The sequence below is a fragment of the Zootermopsis nevadensis genome, unplaced genomic scaffold (assembly GCF_977971745.1).
Source record: "Zootermopsis nevadensis isolate Lab colony 2312 unplaced genomic scaffold, Znev_1.0 Znev_ptg000007l, whole genome shotgun sequence".
NCBI lineage: Eukaryota > Metazoa > Arthropoda > Insecta > Blattodea > Termopsidae > Zootermopsis > Zootermopsis nevadensis.
Window position 1 is genome coordinate 3,907,395 of NW_028259139.1, and position 25,792 is coordinate 3,933,186.

The following is a 25,792-nucleotide window of genomic DNA, read 5'->3' on the forward strand; positions in this document are numbered from 1 at the left end:
TTCTGTATGATGTGCTACGTCGTTTGTCCGTGATGTTCATCTGTGTGATTCGTGCAAGATCTGTCATTTATAATGCGATAATTGAGGTGTGGAAGAATATAAATAAGTACAACCCAAAATGAACGGATCGTCTTCAATTTTCGCACGAAAATGGGATCACGAATACGGTGCGTAATCAAAATATTAAGTATTTATTTATATCTTAGAAATCCCGAAAGTTACGAACTTTTCCACAACAGAATACTATGGTAAATGCATATGAACTAGAAGTTATTCTGATCTCGCTTCAGTTTGGAAAAGATTTTGTATACTAAAATACTAACTATTTCAGGGACAATGTAAAGCACTTGTTTCAGTGCTTCTGTGAAGTTGTTGGGCAGCAGTCACCAGACAAGGAAGCATGGATCATTCAAAAGTTTCCAGATAGCTACAGAGATGAAGGGGTCTTGAAATCTGTCCCTAAATTTGCATATCCATGTGATTTTGCAAAGTAAGTTGTTTCATCAAAATTTCTTATTTCATATGGTGTAGCTGTCTGTGTGAACTCTGAGGCTGGCTGTGCAGCAGTATTAGTTCACAGTTTGAAAATTGTGGGGCATGGGACTACTACTTAAGAGTAGGATCCTAGATGGCTAACTTATTGCATGTTAAGAGGCAGCTTTCGCCTACACATGCATCAGGTAGTTTATATTACCTATGACATGAATAAAGTCCTGGAATATAATACTGCAACATACTTGTACAATTACAGTGTGGAAAATTAGATTTGTAGAGAATTAACACATGAATGATGAGCATAATGAATTTTGCCCACCGCACATCTAATTCATCATAATCATCATCCAAGCAAAGTATTCCAAATATGTAAGACCAAGAATGGTGATGTGGAAGTAATATCCTAGACTTAAGTTTGGAGGCCACCCACTTCAAACCTCATCTGCATTACTGTGTCCTGACAGGTTCCTCAGTTTTCCATAGAATGCTTGCAGCCAGCCATGACTACTTCGAAATACCTATCTCTCACCATTCAACTTCCTACTTCAGTCATAGATACCTATATGATGTTTGCATCAAGAACAACGTTGTTAAGTATTTTAAAAATCTATGAATCAAAACTGAAAATACTTTATAAACTTTTCAGTAATGAAATTCTCATATATTGTTTTGGCTGCTATGGCTATGTATGATATTGACAGCTGACTGTTTAATTTATTTGATAACCTGAAAATCCATAGAGTACACACTGTTACTGGTCTTACTAAATAAACAAAGATATAAACTTGTGATGCTGATTATAAAGTTAGATAATAAAGTGTCAAAGCTTGAGGAGCCATATCTGCTGTTCGCAACTGTAACCTTGAGACTTGCGAGGAATGCAGGAAGTCCGAAACATGAAAGGCTGGGCAGACATCAGATATCAGACTACTACCTAAGCAAAAACATTGACTACTTATTTTATAGTGGCTGTGCAAGCTCCATGTCATTGTCTTCATCAGGCATAGTATTATTATACTCACTGGAACTGTTGTCACAGTCACTTTGAAAGTCGGTATCACTGTAACTGTCACTGCCAGGATTGAGATTAATGACAACATGGTCTATCACATCTGGAAGGATGCTGTCCCTTTCACAGTATTGGCTTTCAACTGTTTCTGTGTGTCTACAAAACCCTTCCCATTCTTCCTTTGTCACAAGTGCCACTGCATCTTTTGTCACTTGTAGTCATTTTTGCAGGCTCAGATCTGCTGCGACGTTTTTACGCACGATTCTCTTTATTTTCGACCATGCAAGTTCTGTGGGATTTAAATTGCACATATATGGAGGTAGTCAAACAACTGCATGGCCATATTTTTCCAAGATGTGATCAATTTTGTAGATCTTGAAGATTTCTCTCTTCTGTGTTGTTGCACTGTGTAGTCTGGTTGGTTAACCAACGTTTCGGAGATCATACTGCCTCTGTCATCAGGGCCTTGATGACAGAGGCAGTATGACCTCTGAAACGTTGGTTAACATCAACCAGACTACACAGCGCAACAACCCAGAAGACAGAAATCTTCATACTCACCGCTGTGAAAACCTCAAATGTTACATTTGTAGATCTTCTCTTTGGGTTTCAGTAGCAGAATTAGGTTTTATAGCTAATTTTTTTGCATGGTCTCGTTATAGGTCACCTTTCTTGTAGAGCCAGGAAATGATGTCTGCCTTTATTGCGTAGGCTGGTGGTGGTTTGTCAATCTGGAGACAGTGATAAGGTGCATTGTTAAGGACAATTACTGACTGAGCGGGAAGATTGGGAATCAGTTTTTCAACTGCTCATTTCTCATTTATTGATCATTGTAGTCCCCCATTGCACTTCTAGCCTTATAAATAAGTGCTGCATCAGGAAGAAACCTATTAATCCCTCCTACATGCTGCATGATAAGCCTGTTCCCAGAGTTCACATTGGCCTGGATGTCCATGACTTCTTCATTTTGCCAGCATTTATGAAAGGTTAGGTTGCTGTAAACCTATTATTCTTCAATATAAAATATTAGATGTCCATTATCCTGGTATTCCTTTATTTTTGCAAGATACCTTGATCTCCAGTCAACAATGAAAATGTATTGTTGGCACTTTTTTCCTGAATATAGAAACCCTGAATTGTATTTCTGACAACACTTATCAAAGTCATCCACAAACACAACATTCCATGAATGTTTTCCTCTCTTCTTTCCTGGTGATTTGAGAAGTTAGATCGGATTAGTAGCATTCCTTTCCCTTTGTTTCCTCCCGATTCTTAATATGGATGACCAAGATTTCCCCGTGTACAGTGCTGCCCTCTCTGTTGCCTTATTAATTGGTAACAACAATCGTTTTTGACGTGATTCCTCATCACATTTCTCAGTTACGTTTGCTATTATTTCCATACCCTCCTGGTGAATGGTAACATTCAATGGAGGCGACATTATTTCAGTACTTTACCTGAACACAGTTATTACAATAGACTTGCGAATTCACACACACTAAATAAAGAAATTTTTCAGTTCAGTTCAGTTCACTTGCGCACTACACCAGCATATTAGTGGCCAATATGTTCTGAACTGATGCTATACTACTACACTGCATAGCGGATGCTATCTTTCCTCCTTCACTCCACTTCCTCACCCTGCAGGTCTGAAGATTACAGTCATGAACAGTACATGCATTCTCTATTTAGACAACTTTTATTTATGTATAAATGGACATGCATGCTTATGCAGTTTTTTTTAAATATTACAAAGTTTAAGCAAGTTACATACACTTTTGTTTAATTTCAGCACCATTGTTCAGCACTACTCTTTTGTGCTGACAAGCATAGATTCCAAATGGACTTTTGGATTCTGCCGACATGATCCAAAAACTGAAACAGCTCTTGTAGTGCTGAGCTATCTGCCATGGCATGAGTCATTTTATAAGTAAGTATAATGTAAATAGTGTCTGTGCTGTGCTGGGTATTCATTTTGCACAAATCATTCATATGAGCAAATGAGTGAAACATGTCATGCTTCGTGAACTGTGTTTCATAATTAAATTTTGATGGTCTTTTTTGTTTATGTGATTATGAAACTAGATCTGTCACCCTGATGAAAGAACATGTTCTGAAGCTGTTTGATAATGAAATGCTGTGGAGAATATTTAGTCCAAAGAGAGAAGAGATGCCAAAAAAATTAAATAAATAAAACATGAGGAGCTTTAATACTTGTAAGAGCCAGGTAGAACAGACGTTGTAGTGACTGCCTACAGGCTGAATGGACACAGTTTTGATTCCAGCACATACAGAGATTTTTTCTTTTACCAACATATCCTGATCAGCTTTGAGGTGTGCCCAATTTGCTATGCCAATGAGTATGAGGGACTTTTTACCAAGATGTAAAGTAGCCAGAGAATGTAGCTGATGACTCACCTCCATTTGCTGCCAAGGATGAGAGTGCAGTACCTTCACTTCTCTACATGCCTTCGTGGCATGGTGCTTAAATAGAACAAGGAAAACTTTACCGTGTCTTAAGTTATCTTTGGATTTCCTACTGTGAAAACCTTAAATCTTATGTACCATGTCTTAACTATTTGTTCTCTGTACCTGGTATTATTAGAATTACCACATAAAAGCATAGAATTAATGGTGGTAACATGCATGGGTGCAACCAAAAATGCATGCAGGTTTTACTTGGAATACCTAATGAGAAGAGAACGTTTAGGAAAAAGGGTATGTGTGAAGAGGGGTTACTTGTGAACTGATTTGGACTGACTCAAGAAATTTTCAAAGACAGATTATTGTGATGATGGTGTGAAATTTATTTTTTGTCCAGCTGAGTAACTATCAGTTGTTTATACAAGTCCGTGTACCTGTTCTGTAATTACAGGTTACTGAACCACATAGCTGAAATAAACAGCAGTTGTAAGTCAGATGAGCTGTGGAGGTTTCTGGATGTCGTGTACCACAGTAGTGTTCCAGACCCTGGTAGAACACTCCATGTTCCTTTCAATAATGGTCGAGATGTATGTACATTGTTTCTTTTCAGTCTGTGAATGAAATGCAAATTAGGTATATTGCTCATCATGACTCTCCAACACAAAATCTGTGGGGTTATGAATGAGCTGCAGTTGTTTGACAGAAATAGTCTCATGATAAACACAGAGAAAACAATAACAGTGTTTTTCCAAAGCAGCACCCTGCCGCTCCATCTGAAAATTAAATTTTTCAAGCCAAATTTGAAAGTATGGATATTTCTTATAAATGAGAAACAAAATTATTGTGCATAAATATTAATGAATAGATGAAACGTGATGTATGTGTTAAATATCTTAAGCTACATAAAATTTGCCACATATGATTTGCAAAGGCTATAATTAGCACACATATTATGAGGAATTTTTATTTTTCATGTTTTTATGCTCATTCGAGGTATTGTTTAATTTTTGGAGGTGGTGATACTGACTACAAGAACACTTTTAATCTTTGAAAGCTGAAAGGGATGTGTCCTGTGAAATGTTTTTGTTGTTTGCCCAGTGGGACTATAGTGTCCTTCTGCATCATCATTTTTCTTAAACTTCAGTGCATTGAAACAAACAACATTCAGAATGTAGGGATGTTTTCCATTACTCAATTCTGATAAAGTCAGAACTTTGTGTACCAGTCCCATACAGACTTGGACTCATCTGCTTGCCTTCTTAATCATTAGCTGTTATCTTATCATGAGGCAAACTGTTAATTACACCATGGATGCATCTGTCCGAACATGCGGATTTATACACTTACCCTGGGCAGGCTGTCAGAGGCCGATTTGGTCAAAAACCATACATACCTGAAAGCGTAGGTCACAACACAACACGTCATCTGAACACATTTTACAATGTGTATGGATGAGTGAACACCTGGTTTTTAACTTGAACAAACTTAAGCATCATGATTTTGTATTTATTTTGATGAGCAAAGCTTGAGAAAGTGTACTGTGACAGCATAATCAGTTTGTGATAAAATTGTTATTGTAAAGATCTTGAAATTATGTGTTTATCAGGAAGCCTGATTTATGCTCCAGTGGCCATTTTCTCAAAAAGATACATTGTATTGATAAGTGTGTATGAAAAAATATATTAATTTTAGTGTATTGCATCCATTTTGTCTGAAATAAGTCTTGTTCAGTGAATATCAATTAAAATATTCTTAAAAATTAATTTTAGTCCTCAAATAAGTGGGATCTCTGATCAGTTGATATGATTTTAAAATCATTATTTTCAAATGTTGTCCTATATAGAAAGTCTAATTTTGAGACTTTATTTTGTTAAGATCAGCTCTTGAATTTAAAAATCTGCACATGTGTAACAGTTATATTTGAAGTTCAGTTTAAGAGTTTTGTCTATGAAGTGGAAACACAAATTGTTCGATACAGACCAAAATTTCATCGGTAAATGTTAGCAAAGTTCTTAGTATTACATGAATATCTATTTGGACAGAGAAAGGCTTTCATATGCACAGATGGTCCCTAGAAACAGATACTTCTTCAAACTTGAAACTGAACTGTATACTCAGAAATTTGTATGTAAGCAGTTCACAACTTTATATTCATTATCCCCACTGAAGAGTATGTTTATTTTATGATGCTTTTGTTGCTGTTGTAGACCTTCGTGTGTCCATGCCCAAATCAGTTTCAGTTGCCCAGCATCCCTGAAAATGTAAGTATAGTTGATTTTAGTTGAAGTACTCTCATGACCCTAGAAATGTTATATTGAAGTAATTAATGATTTGAATTCCTAGTCGTTCAGTGACTTCATTATTATATGTTTATCTTTCTTTTCAGCGTAACCTTACCGAGTATTACAATGCTGTTGATGGTCATAATATGATGGTTATTTTTGCATCTATGTTGTATGAGCGACGTATAATTTTCACTTCAAAGAAACTGTATCGTCTGAGTGCCTGTGTTCAGTCTGCAAATTCTATCATCTACCCTATGAATTGGCAGCACATCTTTATTCCAGTGTTACCAATGGCTCTAATGGACTATTTGCTTGCACCCATGCCTTACCTTGTTGGGGTCCCTGCAGTCATATATCAGGTACATCACTCTAGTATAAATTGTCAAATAGTTATGAAAATTAGAATAGAACTCTCTATTCCAAAACAGCACATTTAGTTACGCTGTGTTGCTAAAGGCCACAGCAACTCTCTGCTTGATATAGGGTCCTTACATTTTGTGGGCTTGATCTTATCAGTCTCTCCATATACAGTGAAGCATCGTGAGTTCCTGGAACTTTTTGTAATTTGTACATGTTAGTTTAAGTCACAAGTTGTACTTTTAAGTGTTCAGCATTTTACATATTGAAGTGTTTCCCTTTTCATTTGATATTTCTCTTATTGCAGTTTTATGTTTGGAAAAAATAAAGCAAGTATATTTATGACAGGATTTATATTAATGACATTTTTAGGATATTTATCAATGAAATAATTTTATAGTACATTCTCATATGTAGAGAAGACATAAATAAAAATATGTATGAACTTCCAGCATTAGTTTTATAAATAAGGGACATAAACAAAATAACAATGTGATATTCTTATTTAGAATCATTGGAGTGTTTTCTACATTAACTCAAATAGTATGCTTTGTTATGGTTTAGATATTCCTTCGTAGTGTGTTAATCCATTGCAGTATAATTAAGTATGATTCTATTCCCAGCGTGTGAGAAAGGCTGACCTTGGAGATGTTGTGGTGTTGGATGCAGACAACAACAATGTTGAGACTCCATTCCAAGACCTGGAAAGTCTTCCTCTGGATGTAGTGAGTATTTGGAAACCACTCCATCATACTTCACAGTGATTTATTTTCTTCATGATACAGAGCAGGGATCGACAAACTTTTCATTATTGTGAGTCACATTTGGTATTTATAACTTTGTTGAGGGCTGCAGTAAAATGTTAATAATGGCATGGTCTGTAATTAGAAATGTATTTCTTTAACTTAAAGAGTAAGGTTGGTATTTGCTTGGAAACAGATAATAGCTGTATTTCCATACAATTGAGTTTACTGTAAATATGTTTGTTAACTTTTAAACATGTTTGATTTCAAGTCATTTAATAAAACTTCAGTTATTAATATAAATATTTTCATGTTGTTTTGTTAAATTTCATATGGTTTCGACAATGGAAGAATCTACATCTCTGCGTTAACATGATTATAACATATCTGTGATTTTTTTTTAAATTAAAATATTTGTATTGTGATTGTTTGCCCTAAAGTTTGCATACTGTATTATACTTAAATCAGTGTCCCTCAGTAGCAGAAAATTTTGCTCTTCTCACATTGGCTAATTCCCAAATCATGTGAAGGGCCACACATGACCCGTGGGCCAAAAGTTGCCAGCCCCTGACATAGAGGCTAGAAATGTTATAGATTCTTATTTTCTCTTCAGAGTGCTTTAGAATTGGACAGGTTCTGTGTGAACTACATTGAACTGGCTCTGGGCAGTTACAATTACAGATACAGAAATGGTGCAAAACTTTTATGTCATACATTGCTTATGTAACAGAGTTGAAATCTGTGCTAGTGGGAATTATGCGCTGAAATGGATTACTGGGTGGTGTAATTATTAATTCATAATTCTTGCTTCTTTATTTTCTATTGCTCTTTTTCCAGAGCTTAGGGCCTCCTTTCAGAGGTTTCCATGGTCTTTTGATGTGTGCGTTTGTGGGTAGTAAGTTAACAGCCCATTGACTCTGCACAATTACTACTCATTCCTGATTTGACTGCTGGATCCATCTAGCAGTGAATCAGGAGAGACTTGGGTGAGAAATGGCCGCTGAATTTTGCTTACGAAACATCTCGTTTCATGCTCGTAAGGTTATTTTACATGCCGTAAATCTACGACATGGGCCTGCCGGCTTTATTTCCCCTCTGAAGGAAGTTGTGCTATGGATTTTTATCACCCTTAAAAATCCACCGTCCTTCGTAGGGTTTGAACCCGCAAACCTTGGGTCCAGTGGTGAGCACGCTAACCACTAGTCCACTGAGGGCAACAGAATTCTTGTTGCCATTGGCAAAAACATTTGAAGGAAATTAGTCATCTTAAATTCTTCCCAGAACTTTGTTTTTGTAGAACTTTCTCTTTTCTACGTCATTTTGTTATTTGTTACTAGGTAAATTCCTTGAGACGCCAGCTTCGGAATCGTGCTGCTCTTTTGGGAGATGGGGTGTCCCGAGCATTTCTTCGTGCTCTGGTCCAGCTGATTGGAGGATACCGAGATGCTCTGAAATTCCATCAGGGTCAGAAAATCACATTCAGCCCTGATGCTTTCATTGAGTCCCGTCCCTCCAGTATGCAGCCTTTTCTACGTAAAATGCTACAGCTGCAGATATTCCAGCAGGTGTGCTGTATTCATGTAAAACTCGGATTATCCTCCCATCTGTAAAGCTTGATTTTTTAAAAGCTGCATAACATTACTGATCCTCATCATAATTATATCTGTTCCATACTACCAATATTTTTATGTATATTTACAACCCTTCATAAAAAATTGTTTTTGTGGGTGTTTCTTAAAATGATATTAGTTGCCAGTATCCCTTTTTTTGTGTGACAAACCACAGTTTGAGAAACACTGCAATGTTTAGTTGTTGAAAACTTCTGTTTGTTGCAGCTGATAGTGTATGATTATTAATAAAATATTTTACAGTTCATTGAAGAAAGACTTGAAATGTTAAATAATGGACTGGGGTTTTCTGACGAGTTTGAAATGGAAGCTTGTAATTATTCGGATAAGTCAAGTTCCAAACTGAAGCAGCAGTATAAGGAGTGGACCTATACCATGCGGAAAGAGGGAAGTGCCTTCTTCAAAACTGTCAGAAATAAGGTAAGGCACCATGGGTACATTTTTATTCTGTGCTCTGGTCCTTTGTAGTCTTGAGAAAGTCTTCTGTCTGAGTTGTTTGTTCTGTGTTCATGAATCCAAGGAACTCTGTGTAAATCTTCTTGTGCTACTTGTTCTTGTTGCTATTTTATAAAAATCTTGAGGAAAACTTGTCTGCCTGTTCATTTGTCCGGTTTATGTTATTGCAGGGAGGGATAAGGTATGTCTTGTGTCACAGTTATAAGATTTATTAAACAAGGGTACTAGTATATGTTCCGTGGTGATGGTCTTTGTCTTTATTGACCAGCAAAATGTTATTTTAGTTCACAATTTAGTGGATATTGCATGTCAAGATGTAATTGTGAAATGCCACATAATTTATTAAAAAATTGTTCTACGTTCTCTACTTCTGGAAGGATTCTTACAAAATAACGGAAAGTGTCATACTGATTTCATATCTGTTTACTGATGCATTACACATTATGATGCATCAATCTTACCAGTTTGTATATATTGTAATTTGAAGGAAGAGTCTACATTTGAAGGTTTTAAAACTAAGTTCTCAGGAAAATTTGGACCACAGAGAGGTGAAGTGGGGGATTGAGGTTAATGTATCAGAAGGTAGTTCATAATTTATACAGGTCTCAAAGGGGAAAGAAAGAAGGAACAAATTTTGCAGGGAAACATTGAGAGAGTGAGAGGACTCTTGGAAAGCTGCGGACAAGTTGTGAAGAAAATATTATTATGAATTTTAGGAGTTCAGTTGTAGGATGTGAAATGAAGTAAACCATCCCAGGATTGTGTCCGGTGGTGAAACTGTTGATGTTAGTGGTGTTGAAGCTTTGGGGTTTGTTACAAGGGAGTTAATTAACAATGCATTTAAATTGGTATTTGAAACAAGACAGAATTCAAAACCCAGAATAACCTCTTGTCTTGGAAAAGTTATTCTGTAACACTGTATAAATCTGTGATGTTTCAGAAATTATGGGTTGCTTGAATTCTGAAGTACCTTGGATTTGAGTAAACATGATTACCACATTTTGCATTGTTGGTTGTAGAGAAACCTGTTTCGTTTGTTGTATGTTCTTTTGTTATCATCATTGCTTTCTCTCTAGATGTCCTTTTTTTATGTTTTATTGTACTTTCAGGCAAACCCTGCAATGAAGTCGGCTGTGAAATCTGTAAGTGTGACTGCTTGTAATTATTTTCTTGGCAGACATTCCTAAGTGTAATTAATATCTTTCTGTACCTGAGAAAATGGTTAAACAGTATTCTGTTATCAGCTTACAAACTAAACTCAGAATTCTACTTTATTTTCCTGTGATAACCATTTTCAGAATTCCTGTATTATTGTCATGTCTGTTATTCTTGTCCCTGCTACAGAGGGATTGTTTGTTGTGTTGATCCTCCATGAGATTTTGTGCAACAAGGGGATGAAACACAAACAATTCATGTTAAGGCCATAATGTGAAATGGCGTAACATGTGCCACATGGCAGATCAACAACTTTTGTGACTATCTACAGTCCTCATGATTACTTCTTGATCATAAATAGTAGTCTCTTCATTACAAGCTACTGCTGTCCCTAACTTCCACATGTCATCCTCCAGTGATTTTAGCTCTCATTGAAATGCTTTAACCATTAGTGCTCTGCAGCCTGTCACATGGCATTGTCCCCTTCCGCTTTGCTGACGATGTCAAAGTTTGTAAGAATACGCAAAACTTTATGTACGCTCACTCATTAAATTGTAACTTTTAGTGCCCCAAGTTCAAAAAATATGTAAGTTGGTGCCTTTCATGTTCTGTATACTGATTGGTCACTCCAGAAAAAAAAACTGTCTTTTCCATGCGTGCATGTTCTTGCTTGCTCAGACATGAAAATTCACACAAGTACTGTATGTTTTGATGGTGGTTAAAAAGGTTTTTGAACTTTTTGACTGTCTTATAGATGATAACTAATTAACCAACGTACTAACCGTATAACTGATAATAGAACCCGAAAGTTTCATACCACTAATATTGCCTGAGTCAGTTCAATTAGATTTATATTCCCTCTGGCTGTTTTCCTTCTTCATAGTCTTCTAGTTAGCTACTTTCCAAGAGCTTTCTCTCTGTAAATGTGAACATTTGCTCTGTGCCTACTACAGTTTGTTTTAAATAATATCAGTAATGATTTATTTCTGTCAGTTAAATGTTGTAAAAGGTAAAACCGTTAATTACTTTCCATTTCCTTTTTATTAAAGTTCTTGTCTTGTGTTTATTGTCCCTGAAATATCAGACTCTGATTGGAAATAATAAAGTATCCTTTAAACATTGAACTGGTCCAGTGTATCTTTTGCTGTTTCTAAGTGCTCTTGTGCAAACTTTGGGTTAGTGTCTTTAAGTATGCCACAACCACTTCACCCCACATTTATTATCCTAAATAGTTGGTACAGAGTCATAATATAACTCAATAAACAACCAGTATTGCTGGAGGGTTTACCAGTTCTTGATAATCATCTTCTCTAGTGCAGTCTGTCAAGTTTTTCATTTCAATTATTCAGGTAAAGGAACGTGGTAAAGATGTTCGAACTGCGTACAAGGGCATTCGCTCGAAGTTGCGTGACATACAGCCTCGTGAAGGACTTGGTTCCATTGAAGATGGATTGGATGAAAATGATAAAGGAGACAAACCTCAATCAGCTCCCACTTCTCCAGTAAACAGGCGAAGACCACAAACATTTGCTGGTCCTAAAACCTCGGCAGCAGCTTCTTTTCGTAAAGATCCTTTGAGGCAGAGGAAAAACACAGATGTTAACATCAGGTAAGCTCTCTTTGTGTTGTTAACACATTTAGATTGGGTGGGCCAATCATTAGCAAATTATCATTTTATGTCTTTCATATTGATCTTTGAAATACTTTAGACGTGGAAATATGTGCCATATGGTTGAAGGATATAAAAAGCAGATTTATAATACTACAGCTCATTTACATGCATACACACTACCATATTACTGTAACATTAACATCTTATGAACCATATTAGAAATGTGAGAAGGAAAATTGTGGCTTTAAGCACATAATACACTTTTCAAACGTATATGTAGAATTGTGTAAGATAATAGAAATTGTGTATAAGTGGAAGCAGTTATGAGGGTGTCTGGCTACTTATTTGAATGCTAACATGACTCTTATCCCCATAAAAATAAAAGCTTAGTGATTTGACTTAGGAAAGCTACAAAATTATGTTACTTCTAGTAACCATTATTGAGGTTAAACTTGTAATAATCTGTGTTCTTCATTGTGTTGAAGTACATGCCAGACTATACATTGCCCTGATAATGGCGGCATTTACCACCTCTGAAATGTCAATAAACTTCAATAAAATCTTCTCGGGCAATCAGCCGTGTTAAATGGTTACTGTAATAAACCTACGTTTCAGGAACAAACTCTGTCCCCATCTTCAGGGTTCTGATGTGACTGGATCCTTTGAAGCCGCCTGTTTGTTCCCGAAACGTCGGTTTACTACAGTAACCATTTAACGCAGCTGATTGCCCTAGAATATTTTATTGATTGTACTCGCCACGAAAGTCTCAAATCCTATGTCAATAAACTTGTACCAGACTGCACAGCACAACAGCCCAGGAGACAGCCATGTCCATCTGTTTTGTTGTTTGCAGGTCCAGGCCTTACAATCCATTGAGTCCTTCCTCAGATCCAGGTTCACCAGAAGTTTTAATTGATATGTCTCACAGTGATACTGCAGGGCTACAGCTGTCTCCTCTTGATATGGACTTGATGGGAGACCTTCAGGATGTAATTTTTAGGAAGTGCTCTTCAGTACTGGACACAGAGGATACTAATTCTCCACCAGTTGATAGAACAGTGAGTTGTAAATAAAAAATATACACAGTTAGAACTTTAATAACATGTATTATTGATACATGCTTACATATGAAAGGTGTTACTATGCCAGCCCCAAATGTATTTTCAGCTAGTTCAGTCTCGTTCTTAGTGCCAACTCCAAATTCACTCACATTATGTTATGTGTATGAATATTTAAGTTCAGTACCAGTATGAAAGAACACAATTTTTTTTTTCCCATAACATTGAAAGGACTCCACCAAGATAAGGATACATGCAACACGTATCAGTATTTTCAACATAAAAGAATTTGTCTGATGTGCTTGCAAAGTATGGCCTTTAAAAAGTTAGCGTGAATCTGTAAGCATGTAGCTCAGTGGTCCCCAACACAGTGCCCGCCAAGGCTTTTTTTTGGGGAAAGAGGTTATATTGAATAATGAAGGCCGTCAACCGTGAACATTATAAAATCAAAGCACGGATCTCGACTTACTGACACCCATCTTGACGATTGTTTACGAGCAGCAACATTATCCTACACTCCCAAATTTGAAAAACTGACCGATGAAATGCAGTGCCAAACATCACACTAACTTCCCACTTGAGTAATAATAATTGTACTTATAAAACTACGTATTTTTGATTGCGTGGTTTCTTGTATCATTAAACATTGTGTTGTTTTGTGTATTATTTGGTGTCCATATCTTATTTGTCCAGAGAAAAGGAAATTTGGCTTTGTTAATTGGTTGGTGCCCGCCATGATCTCATAAACTCTCAAATGTGCTCGTAGGCACAGAAAGGTTGGGGACCACTGATGTAGCTTTTGTGTGTTAAGGTGGTGGTTGTGGAAAATTGTTAGATTGGCATTAGAAGAGCTTCTTAAGGAGCACTTTAGTAATTGACAGATGGGAAATTGTAATTTACAAATGTGGAGGCTTGGTTTGGAACATAGTTACTTACATGTTGAGAATCTTATGTCCTTTGTGATGATGACTGTCTTTTAATTAACTTTCAATAAGAGAATTACTCATTAAATATTGGTTTTAAACTACTTCAGCTGACATGATTTATAGGGTTCTGAAGGAACAGGGTTCTTCTCTGTCCATTGATTCACTGTCCTGTAAATTTGTTATGGCCATGAATGTTGTTGACTGTAACCGAATGTTTGTGAAACTCTATCGATACCATAGCGCTGGATGCCGCTCCGTGTTGGTACTCTTCATTGCCTTATCTTCAGCTATATGAATATGCTGATATAGATCATGTTTGTGGGTGTTGGCACTATGTATAGTTAAGTCTCTATTGCTGATGATTCAGAGGTAATTGCTGTCTTCATCTTCAAGGTAAAGGGTCTACCTACTGTATCCTACTGATGCTTATACTTCTTGTTTACTTTGGTGGGAGCTGGTCTATGGTTGAAATATCGTATGGGATAACCATTTTAAAGTAAACAGCAAAGTTGATATCCAAAGGGTCTTCATGATGCCAGCAGTGATTTGTGAAGCTGTTGAATTCAGCATACATCAGAACTGTAGTTCAAATGAAAGTTATGAGTTAAAGATGAAGATAGTAATCATCTCTGTATTGCTGGTAATGCAGCCTGTCTACGCAATACCATCACCCAAAAACAACTCACATTAGCATTGAACCACTGTGAAAGCGTGAAATGTTCTGTAGTATGAACATAATGGCAGTATTAATTTGTGAGGTGGGAGCGGGCCTAGTGCTGATAGTTTTGGATCTTAGCCTTTTGTATGATGATACATGTATAAGAAATAATAAACAGTACAGAGTAACTTGTTAGGAAAATAACCACACAAAAATTGATTAATTGTAAGTTGATGTTGTAAACACATCTAGCAGTAAAAAATGTATATGGTATAATCCTTCAGAATCCTAAAGTGTACTATGACAGGGTATTTTCTAGGTTGGTAATCTTTAACATATGACATATATATGTAGAGGAAAATTGTGTGTCCTATGGTAGATCAAAATTAATGTTTGAAAATTTCCTGCTGTGTTTCAACCAAGAAATATAATTCCTTATTATTTGCCATTATAGAAAGGGCTGCGTATACAGAACGCAGTGTTGTGAGTGTACTTATTGTTAATTGCTTTAAAATAGCAATTTTTATACTTACACCATTTTGTTGTATGTGATGATTTGGCTTTACTATTGCAGCTGAAACCTGTCCGCAGCTTAGAGAGCTTCAAGCATTCTAGTGATAATTGGTGGTCACCCCCATCACAGTCCCCTAGACTTGGAGCTCCCATGTCCTCTCCTATTCCTGCCTCCAGTAATAGCTGTGACTTGTTTGGTTCAACTCCATTTGTTGTGGGTGGTGGTGGGAGTGTGGATGGAGACCCAGTGTTTGTAGTGGCTTCCCCCTCCTCCATAGACCTTGTGAAGTTACCACCTCCAGTGCAGTCACATTGTAGTAAGGTAAATATTGTGTATCATGTATTGCAAGGAACTGAAATCATTGTCAGGCTTGTGAAGTGACATGCATGTGTCTTTTATTTTGATTTGGTTGTTGTATGTTGGACTTTGGATGTGTATTGTGCTGTATTGTTTGTATGGTAGTGAACACTTTATCTCTTCAGTGAGAAGAATGTACATTACAAGTGTATGGAACTGTTAAAGGAAATATTTGGCTCTAAAAGACATTAGGAGTAAAATGAAGGTTCTTATTCAGTGATTATGAATGACGTGATTAAAACATCTTAAGGTAGTCAAATCAAGTCGGTTTTGGTTTGCTGGGCATGTAAATTGATGCAGGGAACCAAGGAATGCTTTCTGAATTTTGTTGGGAAAACCAGTTTTTAGAGCTACTACTTGGAAAATCAAGAACAAGATGGAAGGAATGTTGAAAGGAGAAAAGGAGGTTGGTTATGAGGATGTGAACCAGAATGTTTTTACTATGAGATTAGGTCAAATGTCAGACTTGGTATTAGCAACCTTTGTGTTCTAAAATCAGAGCATGGGTTTGCTGGTTGGTTAAACACAAGGGTGATTAAAAAAATGTTTGCAGTACTGATGACTGGTAACACTGCTGAGGTATACTCATATTGTAGCTCAAGGTCAGATGGTGACTTTACTGCACTCATGGCAATAGCATATCCACAAGTGAAAACTATAGCCATCATGTTATGAAACAAGCGTTTCTGACAATATCACCAAGTTGATTTGTTTTTATATGAAGAAATATAAATACATTACTTACCTGTTTAATTTGTTAGAGACATTATCCTTGTCTGTAAGAGGTCAGAATCCCAAAATCCAGCTGACAAGGAAATGTGTCTTATTTATTTAACAAAGCCGAATGGCACTAATTGTACCAGCTGCTTTAACAGTTATTAACTCTCATTTTGTATTTATGGATTTCATATTATTCATACGGTAAATGGAGAAGTATCAATATAATGCCAACTACTGAAGACAGGAATAGACTTTATATCTGATTCATTGCCCATTTAGCTATGTGTAGTGACAAGTAGTAGTGTCACAGTTACCTCTTGATCAGAATAATGCACACTTCTTCATTGTAAATTTGGCATATAAGGTATTTTACATAGAGGTACAGATTGATTCTTGGTTTTTATGTACTTTGTAGCTTTAGGTATTTAAAATTATAATGTTTTGGAAACTATTTATTTTTATTTTGAGGGGTAAACTGATAGATATGTAGTGTGGAATAAAAAGTAGAACAGGATAATGTAAATATTCTTACTGATGCAATATTTTATCGGTTTATGTTACAGAAAGAAAGTGGAGATCTGATAAGATTGGATTCAACTCCAAGTGATGAAGATTTTGATCCCCTTTATTCCAAAGATAAACCACTGTCTGTCAGTCAGACATTGCCTGCAGCAACTGCATCAGCAGATAGTTTAGCTAACCCCCTTTATCCTTATTTTGTTCCTTCTGTTGGTAAATCATCGTTAACATACGCAGGTAACCAAAGTTTCCTGTACTCAAAGTCCCAGAGACGTTTGAATGTTTCTGAAAGAATGCCAGAACAGAGAGTTCAGGATTCCAGTGTGGGACAGACATTTAGTGCTTTGCATCCCTGTTCCTCTTCAAATGCCTTGAGCCCTGGACAGTATAATGTTCAGGACATGGACCTTCTCAAAGAGTATGGCCTAGACTTCAAGTCTTTAAGCTTTAAGAATGGTGGTCCGTCATTGAGGCCTGCACCTCCTGCACCATTATCAAGTTCTTCTCCAGCCATGTCATCATCAGAAGCAGCTGCAAGAGATCTATTTGAAAATTTAGTTGAGTTTCCAGATTCAACTCTGAAAAGTCATTCAAAGAATCAATGGACAAAATTTGATTAACGCTTAGTTTAATAAAGAACTCTGATTTTTTATAAATATCATTTAATGTTTTTAATTGACATTGAGGGCATAGAAACCAAATTGTTTTTGTTCAGTAACATTGTTGCTAATGAAGCTGTTTTTGGCTTTATATTATGCATATATATGGTTAAGCAGCTACTACTGATAAAGAAACTGCTACTTGAGCCCTGATGGTAGGAATACACTTACTTTTCCACTGTTCATTTAGTGGCCCATTTTAACTCAGAATGCTAGTTTTTTCCAGTGTTTATTTCGGTGAATCCTAGACTGTGCTCCTGTGGAACACTGGTGTTCTATGAGCTGGACTGAGGTGTTCTACTGCTGAAACTGAGTAACGGCTGCTTTTCTCAAACTGAAATTTGATTATCATCCTGTCTTTAGAAGTGCAGGTCATAATATAATGTTGACATCATATATACCATTAGTAATGCTGTTCTTGGTTTGAGTGATGACATAGGTCAGTTTTTCAGTGTTCTGCAGAGAGCACTGTGATGTCCAGGTCCATCATGAAGTGAAAAAGTTTGGGCACCACTGGTTTATGCTATAAAGTAACATATCATGGAAAAAAATATTTGTTAATAGGACTGACATGTCATAGTGCTGTGACAAAACATTCCGTCATTGATGTAGAATGGGTTAAAATTCCAAAATGCAGCTCACTTGCCATACTTGTACAGAAATCTTGTTTGTCATTTAATGCAATGGAAGGGCATACGCAAATTGTTTAAAAGTTGTGTATCTGTATCTTACTTCAGTATGTTAAAGTGTTTCCAATGAGTAATAAACATTCATATGTTTTGAATGTGATTACAGTGATATGATTTTTTATGTGGTTGGTTGGTGTTACGAGAGTCAAGAAAAGACAGTATATCCTGAATTTCTTGCTTTGTTACTTTATGTTGCTGTAGGCCTTAATAAACTTAATTAAAAATGCATTGTATTGTGTGAAGAAACAATCCATTAGTAGTGTCCAACACTTGTTGGGTATGTGAGAGGTCAGACAATACAGTTAAATGTACTTTCATACTTGAATTTTGTTGTGCATAATTATGTTGTTGGCTTACTGTATGTTCACTTTATCACAATGGAGTAACTGAAATAACATATAGAGAAGCACAAGATTCCAAAAGCAGTCTGCTTTCTTAAGAACTTGTCGGTTTACATTATGAAGCGTGATTTGAACATTTATCACTGCTTCACATACAATGTTTCACTGTTACTTAGTGACAACATGTAACATTATCTCTGTGGTAGGCTGCTTTCAGTCTTGTACTTTGGTTTTAATATTCAACAGCTAAATTTTGTAAAGATTTTACACAGTGATTGATTCATTGTCTGAGTGTTGCATTGGGTACTGTCCTTTGCTTGATACAAAGTTTTGGTAGTTGGCTGTCCAGAAACATCAAATATATGTTGGACAGTGAACGGTGTGCATTGTAATATTGGTATGTTGAATGGATTGGCATGGTGATATATGGAGCAGTTTTTAGAAGTACATATATCCATACACCACATTACATTGTCAGTGTAGTGCTAACATGTTTTGTCATAGTGTAATTTAGGATGCTGTAGTTTGCAGAGCGAAAAGATCTAAAGATGTATGTGTCTGAATATTTTCATAGATGCTCATCTGCACAAGCAATGTCTCTGTCAATGATATATTTATTATTCATGGTTAACAGTTCAGAAGCTTATGTGGGGAGTTTCAGATACAAAGAATTGACAATTTTGTATTATTATTTTTCTCTATGGAATGTAGAAAATAGGAAGTTTCATATCAGGTATAGGGATTTACAGCAGTTGAAGTAGTTGTATGAAGTTCATATAACATTACTGGTTCATAACTTCCCTTTGTCTCATACTCTAAATAGTCCATATTGCTGACAATCTGCTTGATATCAGTTATGCTAATGTGCTCAATAAAATACAACAAATAGATCAAATTCAAATTTAGATATGGTTTTAACATTGTAGTTGGTACAGCATCACTAAACTGCCAGCCAAAATACTGAATGAAAATAAAATTTATAAATAATCTAGGGTCTGAACATATACATCACCAGGTTATTGGACAAACTGTTTATAACATTAAAATATTGATCCTGCATTGCTGTGGTCACAATATAACAAAAATGCTGACATTGTAAATACTATCTGCACTGCATCATAGCCTGTATCACTTGTGAAATCTAGAGGGAAGTTCCAGAATTTGTTTGCACTCGAACAGTTGAACTTTGTCCAGACTTTTTTTATGAGTTACATGCAGCCCAATTTCTGTGGATCTGTGTGGATTTTTCTTTCATTTGTTTATTTGTTTTTTTAATGTAAAAACCTTTAAGTTATTAATTAACTGTATTTAGAAGTTTTGTTTTATATAATTTTAAATTGAATGTCTGAGTTATGGGGAGTAACCTGATGTTTCAAATTTAGTATGATATTGTGTACACATGGAATACAGAATGGTAATATATCCTTTTTGAGAACTACATTTGTCCAGGGAAACTGCTTATTGCAATATTCTTTAGCCCTTTCCTCTTCCATTAAGAAAAAATTGAGTTTGAAATGTAAATCTTTATAACTTCTTATTCCAAAGCCATATTATACTTTTTACAGTTATAAATAGAACAACTGTACCATGCAGAAAAAGCATGTGATGCATAATGGGTATAAAAGTTCTGTATCAAACATGGAGTCTTGTAATATTGTTTTTCTACAGGAAAAATAAAAAAAATGTAGGATTTAAGGTTTTCACAGCAGTGAGTCTGAAGATTGCAGTCTTCTGGGTTATTGCACCATGTAGTCTGGTAGGCTGGAAATCTACCAGACTACACAGCACAATAACCTAGAAGACTGCAATCTTCAAAAATAAAAAGTTATAAAGATAAAGGAAATAATGTGATGGATGCATGGATACTTAATTCTGACAAATGGATTAATAATGCTTAACAGCTGACTGACATCTTTTCCTCTAAGAGAAAACAAACTAAATAGAAGAGTCACACATCATAATTATAAGCCAATTAAATATAATTTATAATTACATTTTCAGAAATGGCTTTTTCATTATATAAAGCACAAGTAAAATACTATTGAAGGGTTTAATTTCAGCGAACATTGGACAACAAACAACACATTTGTAGCCCATCTTTGAAAGGCAGAAGAACAAAATTTGATAATTGTGGGGTTTAAGTCCATTAGTCTTGTTCAGAGTGCCTGTTTGTAATATATGTAAGGTGTAACATCTAAGTTAATGTATGAAAAATATGTCACAACACAGGTGGAAAATATTATGTTAAAATCTTGGAATGAAAAACTGAAGAAAGATACGTGACAATCGTGTGTGTAGGATGGATCCAGTGTGAATCATATTCTTTGGGGTATTTAGTTGGTGATTCTAATTAGGCTGCATTCCTGAAGGGTCTTCTGGCAAGTTAGATGATACCAAAATTTAGCAACTTTATTCAGAATTTGTTCCACTCAAATCTTTTTATACTTTGCTTTTTGTTGTAGCAATTGAATTGTAGCAGAAAGTGAAGTTAATTTGTTGTCCAAGTCCATAAATGCTCCATTGAAAAGTTTAAGAACAATGTTGATACAGATTTCATGAATGGTCACACATGGTCTGGAAGCTTATTTTGATAACTGATCCCTTGAACACTGCATGGTAATTACACATCAGAACATTTAACCATTTTAAAGCCCAGTGGGAACTATATGTACCACCTTTGTAACAATCAGCAACTTTGCATTTTGTATTTGTATGTTTCATATGATCCCCACTGTAAACTAAGCAGCGTTAACCAGCTGATCTTTGTAATAGTGAATTGTTATGTTTTATTTGTGGTACAGGCTGAATTCTTGAGTGTTTATTAGATGAGCTTTGGCTTCAAAGGGTTAACATCCCCAAATTCTACAGTTTATAGTTATTCTTAATGATGTTCATTTAGGGATGAATAGAGCTGATTCACTTTACATGCCAGGTGTTCTGCCAGAATGTTTAATCATATATATAAAAGTTATTATTCCTATGGTATATTATTGTCATAATCTGAGCATCCCCTTTAAAATAATTATGATTTTGAAGAAATGTTGTTATTGTAATTTATTATTTAAAAGTTGTTACAAAAATGTATTAAATGATTTGGTCCACTTTGGACAACATGCACTACAACTTTACTTAAAGGAGTGAAAGTATATTTTCATGCGCAGTTCATAAAATTAGTTTGAAGAAGGAAGTGTTAGGCTTAAGTTGTAAGCACTAATGTTATACTTTATATTGTTAACATTATGATTTTAATCCATGTGTATAATTCAACCATCATCTACAGCAATGAATTTCTCTGCATACAAGCAGATTTTGCATGGTAAGAGGATCAATGTGGAAAGACAATGCACCCCAAATTTTTACACTGTGTGTTGTATTATTAGGTGTTTTTCATGCTTTGGTGTGAACTAAGTGAATTTTACAGGTCTATTGATGTATCTCTGTCACACTTTTCCTATGAAATTTCTGTCTTGTCACATTTTACTTTGAACTATCCAACCTGCATGACCGGGGGTCATTGTTGTGAAATTGTTGAAACCAAGCAATGGAAATGGCCAATTGTTGAAAAACACTTGCACAACAATGAGCTCAGATTAGGTTAGTAAAGCAATGGCCTAAGATAATTGTTGGAATGTTGTGCAACAATGGGAACTGAGATCAGTGTTGAAATATTGTTGCACAACATTGACCTTGGATGAGAGTGCAGCATGTTGTACATGATGTGACATGGAAAACACCTTTGGAATGTTCAAAGAGAACTCCACCCCAATCTTGTCTTAATGTAAATCAATAATACTGCCTCATCTTACTAAGTCTTTTCTTGTTTCCAAAACTTTCAGTGATCTTTACCTGTAGTTTGAATTTTCATTCAGACTTGTGAAGTATTAAGTAAAGGAATGGGCTAAACACTGCAATAAATGTGTAAGTCTTCCTTGTTGTGTATGAAGAGTGACCAGTATGAACAATGGCGGCTAAGTTTTGGATGCTTATGCATGTCTACTGCCTTGTGCTGTTATGAGCCAGTCAGCTTCAGAGAGTTGGTGTATAAAATATTCAGTTACTTGAAGTGTGAAGCAGATGCCATTTGTATATATGTCTCTCTCTCTCTCTCTGCCACCTGCCTTTGTTCATGGCAGTCAGTATTACAGCTGACCACTAGCTGTATCAAGTTAATTTTTTATTGTATTTCTCTTGTTTGTTTGATACAAAACAGTATGGGTTTGCAATTGTAGAAATATACTTTTAAAAACACAAAGATGTGTGACCATTGTCATATTGCACATTTTTATGCTGTATTATTACAAGGAAGTATTTTCTTCATTATATGGGCTAATGTATGTGAAAGAAACTATGAATAATCCCCTTTTTTACCCCAACTCATACACATTGCATTATGAATATTTCACCATATTGTCACAACCATAAGTTTAGTGATCATAAGTACTGTAGTACTGGTACTGGTGATTAGATTTTGGTCTTTATCTTCCCCTGTATCTAATTAAATTCCCCAACAATAGATCATATGAAGAACACCATAAAAACAGGCTAGTAAAAATGTAATGGAATTATTCACAGAGAGATGAATGCATGGTCTAATAACACCTTTGTATATGGCAATGCACAGTTTTATAAACCTTCAATAACTTCAACAAATAAAAATTTAATGAGGGAGGGAAAATGCATGGATTATTTGCAAATTGAATAATCTATACATGAATATTTGTGAGGAGAATATTGCTTTAAATTTATGGTTCAAGTGAAATTGTTTGTGCAAGAATAAACTTTAATGGTGGAAAATTTCCTATAAATAATACTTTAATTTTGTATGAAAAACTAGAAATTGTTTCATACAGCCAAAGCTCATTTTGTCTGTGGGACAGAACAAGAGTTATGTCTGATTTGTTCATTGTTGTGGCATAAGAATAAGCATACATCCTACTGTTATTGCTGTGAGCAAGAATTACAATTATATTTTGTAGAATAACTAATATTACTATATTATAAAGTGTTTGTGATAAATTTAAAAGAAAAAAGGTGCTAATGGTACAGTACAGTTGCAGTTGAGTTTGGCATTAGGGTTTGATAGCACGTTACGGAAATTTGACCTATGAATTTGTAGTCTTCTGAATACATCATTTTGTAATATGTGAGAGGCAAGGTGAACAATACCTCCTGTGGTTCATGTGGTGGTGACTCTTTGTACTACCTGTTCTAAAAACATTAAACTAGCAGTGGCATATGCACAAACAAGTTGCAATAATTAGGATTTGAGGTTTTCTTGGTGGTGAGTCTGAAGACAGTCATCTTCAAGCTATAATAAAAGCAAACCCTTTATTCACCAAGGAACTGAACACTTTCCATGCCACTAGTCTGTAAACACAACTTACCACAGCACATAACACATCTTGGTCAGAATTATTCAAACCGTCATCCCAAGATGCAACCATACCCTATGATATTTCAAATAAAGAAAGGCAATTATGACCCAAAAATAATTTTTCTTACCATATGACTAACTGTTGCATTTAATAGCTTTTGTTTAGGCCTGTACCTTACCAAGGGGCCTATACAAAATCATTCCTGCCTGTAATATATGTAAAATGAAGAAAGTATTGCATATGGGTTCTGTTCTGGTAACAGCCACTCCATTTACCGACCCTCCATGTTGTATTGTTTACTTCAGCTCTCACATATTGTGGAGTTTACTTCAAGAATGTTGGAGTGAATGAGGTGTGAGGATGATCATAATTGGTTATTGGGCGTTTCTTTTTGCATACTGTGAATACACTTGATATCTAAATGTTATTTACATGTTCAGTTATTGAGGCACATTGAACATCCGTGTAAAGATTGACATAAGTATGACAAATTTCTTTGATCATGCTTTATTATTACTATGTGTTATAAGTTTTTCTATTAGTATGCAGTATAAGCCTTGCCAATTTTATTAGAAATTTTAGTTGTTGAATTTTCCAGAGAATATTTGAGTGTGTTGAATATTGTTGGTCATTAGCATTTGCAGCAGGTTAGTTACATTTGATCATATTTATAAAGTCAGTTTGTTATCAGTATAGTATTATGCTTCCATATCTGTGAGGGGTGTAACTGGAACTGATATTGTGCAACAAACTGCATTAATGCAGTGTTGAGGTAATAGATATGTGTATTTTGTATTGTCTTTCATATTGGTTATTGGTGTCTTTATTTCAAATTATACAAATAACTGATTTGAAAGTTTGTTGTGTACAAATTTTGCAGTTGTTTTTCACATTTTAATGTAATTTTAATATTAGTTATTTAAAAAGTTGTTTCATGCTGTGTGATTAGGGGATATTAGTTAAATATGAATTCTTTACTAGTTTGTACAGGACTTCTGCTGTAGAAGTGTTCCTCTCAGTTAAGTGTTTATTGCTCACCCTAATACATCAAGTAAATGGGAAAATAATACACAAAGCCAAAGATAGAAATACAAAATCAGTTTTATTTATTCTTCATGCAGACATACAAAACTTATCATGTATTGAAAGTAATGTCCAGTTTGAGTATTGTAGCTTAATTTTACTGTTTAGAACTTAATTATTTCATGAAAAATAAAGTCAGATTGAAAAGATGATGAAAAGAACTGTGAAAAGAATGTGATATTGAGCATTTGTTTTTTTAAGTAAGTCTGGCACACAAACCAAGTTTCCTCCATCTTCTCACCATCTATACATTCCAGCCACCTTTGGAACCGATCATGTTAATGCCTGAGAACTAGACTCATTTGACTGAAAAAAATTCATTCAGTTGTCAAAAACATTTCAGTTTTGCCATATTTAATTACAGTAATTTACACAACAGTGGATACTGATATGCATTTTGAATGTAGAATTTATTAAAATTGGGTCACTGGGGGCCGTACATAGTGCATAATTCTTGAATAGGGTTAGTTTATGTCCTTATGGCTGCCTCCATCAAGGACCTCTGAAACTTCGTTAAACTTTACCGTACTACACGGCGCAACAAATCAGAAGACAGCCATATTCAGACACACCGCCATGGAAACCTCAAATCCGACATCCTTAACATGACTTAACAACTTTTTAATTTGCAGTAGATTATCTTTGGTGGCGGTGACTACAGGAACAACTTAAAACCTGTTTGCACTCATGGAGATTACGAACAAAATCATTGCATTCGAGGGATGTACA

At 35.4% G+C, this 25,792-nt stretch overlaps 1 protein-coding gene across 4 annotated transcripts; it reads left to right on the forward strand.

The window, feature by feature from the left end:
- Positions 1-25,241, forward strand: LOC110830669 (DENN domain-containing protein 1B). Of its 4 annotated transcripts, XM_022065841.2 has the most exons (14): positions 1-167; positions 332-490; positions 3,297-3,434; positions 4,380-4,515; positions 6,136-6,189; positions 6,315-6,572; positions 7,194-7,295; positions 8,651-8,878; positions 9,185-9,361; positions 10,507-10,539; positions 11,902-12,161; positions 13,018-13,222; positions 15,381-15,641; positions 16,961-25,241. In XM_022065841.2, exons 1-14 carry the CDS (start codon positions 151-153, stop codon positions 17,534-17,536), a joined length of 2,604 nt encoding a protein of 867 aa, XP_021921533.1. In that variant the 5' UTR covers positions 1-150; the 3' UTR covers positions 17,537-25,241. The 4 variants fall into 4 exon arrangements, with proteins under 4 accessions (XP_021921533.1, XP_087200138.1, XP_021921534.1 ...); XM_087344012.1 differs by lacking the exon at positions 10,507-10,539; XM_022065842.2 differs by lacking the exon at positions 332-490.
- The last annotated feature ends 551 nt before the right edge of the window (positions 25,242-25,792 follow it).

Bases quoted from the DNA above. Each gene is read 5' to 3' on its own strand.
- LOC110830669 (XM_022065841.2), top strand. The intron at 13,223-15,380 runs GTGAGTTGTAAA...TTACTATTGCAG, and splicing joins CTCCACCAGTTGATAGAACA to CTGAAACCTGTCCGCAGCTT. The intron at 15,642-16,960 runs GTAAATATTGTG...TTTATGTTACAG, and splicing joins TGCAGTCACATTGTAGTAAG to AAAGAAAGTGGAGATCTGAT.